General features: G+C 31.8%; 1 protein-coding gene across 1 annotated transcript; it reads left to right on the forward strand.

Annotated features, from left to right (window-relative positions):
* Window positions 1–1,457: 1,457 nt before the first annotated feature.
* On the forward strand, window positions 1,458–3,066 carry LOC143569548 (desmethylxanthohumol 6'-O-methyltransferase-like). The gene is made up of 2 exons (XM_077055431.1): window positions 1,458–2,367; window positions 2,542–3,066. Exons 1-2 carry the CDS (start codon window positions 1,600–1,602, stop codon window positions 2,839–2,841), a joined length of 1,068 nt encoding a protein of 355 aa, XP_076911546.1. The 5' UTR covers window positions 1,458–1,599; the 3' UTR covers window positions 2,842–3,066.
* The last annotated feature ends 292 nt before the right edge of the window (window positions 3,067–3,358 follow it).

Here is a 3,358-nt window from a genome sequence, read left to right on the forward strand (position 1 = left end):
TATAACTAATAACCGGAAAAAATAAAAGATGATACCAGAAATAGGAAAATTAAAGGTGTCACCGGAAAATAGATTGTATAAGCCGTTACACTCACCTGAAATTATAAAGTAGAATATTAATGTTGATATTATGCAACCATTGTTATAGGTAAAACAAACATCCGAAAAACCTAACCGGAAAACTTACCGAAAAAATGAAAAAATGGAATATAAGGTTTTGATTAACAAACTAAAAAGAAAACTTGAGCAAATAAATCGGGTAGATAACCTGAAATAATTAAAAAAACCATTGTTAAAGGTATAACACATAGCCGGAAAAACACAACGGAAAATCTTACCGGAAAAAATTAATACGTCCACATATAACCTTCATCGCCGTTTATGATTTACAACCTAAACTGATTTTAATAAAATCAGTTAACAATGATAATAAAGATAAAAAGGTTAGAGGAAACAATAACCGGAAAAAAATTTAATGATGCCGGAAATTGATAGATCAAGATCGGAAGTTTATTATAAAATATATACTTACCGGAAAATTAATACAAATCTACATCCATATTCGTCGGAATATATGAATAGGAGAAAGGAGATCCGACTAAACTATAAAAAGAGAGAAAAAATTGATTAGGGTAAATAATTAAAAAATGTTATGGTTTAAATATAGGTTAGTTGATTAGTTGGCATGATTAAGAAAGGTAATGGGTGACATGACAATGAGATGTCATTCTATATGAACACCTTAGAATTGTGACATGTGGAAATTGCTCCTTGCTTTAATAGTATCAATAGATAATTTGTTAACTGTTTACTTTTTCTTTTATATTTCTTTATTATTATTATTATTATTATTATTATTATTATTTTTGAATGACATTTATTTGTGACTATTATGTTTGACTCTTTTAAACGACTTTTGAATATATATTTCTTAAATATTGAGTTCAAGATACAAAAAAAATGATTTTAAAATTTGGTTATTACTCAAAATCATGCATTTAATTTAGTGCCAGGTCCTGTTTTTTCTCATAGATATTGGGCCATATCTCTCCAATATTGTTGGTAGATGGAATCAATCATCTAATAGAAGCTTAGACCACTTAAATCTGAATTTTTTTATTTTCCTTTTTTTGTCTTTAATGTTCATGTTTGTTTATTGCTTTTTGCCTGCTGTTTTTGGTCCCTTTGATTATTGTTTGTTGGCTATTGTCTTAACTCTTCTATTGTTTATTTGACTAATGTCTTTTGACTTGTTATTTGTCTGTTATGATCGATTAGCGTTTATTGTCAGATGTCTTGTGGTCTTTGATATTTGTTGTAATTAGGACACTAGAATATTAGATTATAATACATTAAAGACTTTTTCTTGAACGGCAGTAATACATTCATTTTATAATACATTAATTACATACATTGTTGATTCTTTTTTTTTTTTCCGTTTATTGCCGCATATTTAGCCGGCCTATAAAAAAAAGATAAATGTGTGGGTTGGACGGCCATGTTGCTAGAATGCCTATTTAAACTAAACAACTTGCATCCATTTAGCTACATACTTATTTCATCAACATTAACATTCTTGTTTCCGACATTCGCCTTGAAATGAGTCCAGTACTAGCAACTCGAAAAGAAGACGATGCAACAATAAGAGGCCAAGCATGGTTTTATAAACAACTGCATGCTGGTTATAGTACTGCTGCTTTAAGATGTGCCGTGCAACTCGACATTGCTGGCATAATTAACAGTCATGATGGACCAATTAGCTTGTCTCAAATCGCTAATGGGATCAGCTCTCCATTACCAAATGTGGACGGACTCTCACGTCTCATGAGGTTCATGGTCCACAAACAAATATTTGATGAGGTGCGTCTGCCGGGGCGTGAAGAACCACTCTACTCCATCAATGAATGTTCTAAATTTCTACTACAAAATACAAGCAATACGCTCGCACCATTGACAATGCTTATCACAGACCCACTTATGTTCGTACCTTTTCTTAACCTGAATCAATCCATTCAAGAAGGAGGTACGGCGGCTTTCAAAACATATGGAATGGAGACATGGGAGCTTTTTTCTCAAAACCCACAGGCGAATAAGATATTCAATGAAGCAATGGTATCTTCTGCAAGGATTGAAATTGACGCGATCATGTCAACTTATGACTTTAGTAGTCTTAAAGGAACTTTGGTCGATGTTGGGGGCGGCGTTGGGGCTACATTAAATGAGATTGTAACCAAATATCCGCATCTTAAAGGTATTAATTTCGACTTGCCTCATGTTATTTCATCCGCACCGTCATATGAAGGAATTGCCCATGTTGGAGGTGACATGTTTACATCAATTCCCCATGCAGATTCATTCTTTATCAAGGTACTACTTACTACTTTTACATTGCTATAAAACTCTGTCAAGTACTATTTGTAGGAATAGGAATACATGGAAGATAATTATAACGAAAATCCAATAAAGTTGTATTGTCTAACTATATTAACTATACGCAACTAAATCCTATCTAATATATTATCTCTAATACGATGGATACAGTCCATACTGCATAACTGGAGTGATGACAAGTGTGTACAGATCCTTAAAAACTGTCGGGAATCCATGACAGAAAAAACCGGGAAAGTTATTATAGCGGATATTGTCCTAAATCCCGCATGCGATGATGCCTTCGATGATGTGCGTATTAGTTTAGACATGATAATGCTGACATGCTTTGTTGGAGGGAAAGAAAGAACCGAAGCTGAATGGAAGAGGATTTTGGAAGAAGCAGGGTTTCAACATTATAATTTCATTAAGATTCCTATGATCTTATCAATTATTGAATGCTATATGGAGTGATGCCAATGAGTTAACCTCAAGTATTGTTCTAAACTCTGGTACTTGTTGTTCTGGCGACACCTTCTTGTTACATACACTATAAAGCATGTGTACTAAGTATTCTTGTACTTTTCTTTTGTTTGAGTGAACTAGCTAGGTTTCATGTATATGCAAATCATATTTGGATATATATGTTAAAGTAGCTTTTAATCCGCGTGTTATGTGAGTTTATATGAGTTTTTGTTTTTAATCATTTTGTAATTTTATTTTTTTGATAATTTATTTTATTTTTCAATCAAGTTTTGTTTTGATTTAATATGTGTATATTAGTTTGTTACGTTAATTAAATATATATATATATATATATATATATATATATATATATTAACATTTGGGCTCCTTCAATTGTAATTAATATGTCTATAGTTTGGTTGCAGTTGAAGCTTATAGTTAGGCACTCTGAATTGAGATGCATATGTTTATAGTTAATGTTTTTAAGTTTTGTTTGTGGGTTTGTTAGCATGTTTGTATGAGGCTT

The sequence above is a fragment of the Bidens hawaiensis genome, unplaced genomic scaffold (genome assembly GCF_021521415.1).
Source record: "Bidens hawaiensis isolate Kalapana, Puna unplaced genomic scaffold, B.hawaiensis_p1.1 tig00024606_1, whole genome shotgun sequence".
In the NCBI taxonomy this organism is placed as follows: domain Eukaryota; kingdom Viridiplantae; phylum Streptophyta; class Magnoliopsida; order Asterales; family Asteraceae; genus Bidens; species Bidens hawaiensis.

Excerpts from the sequence above, each read along its gene's own strand:
- LOC143569548 (XM_077055431.1), top strand. The coding sequence starts at position 1,600 with ATGAGTCCAGTACTAGCAACTCGAAAAGAAGACGATGCAACAATAAGA. Across the intron at positions 2,368-2,541 it reads CAGATTCATTCTTTATCAAG|TCCATACTGCATAACTGGAG; the intron begins GTACTACTTACT and ends CGATGGATACAG.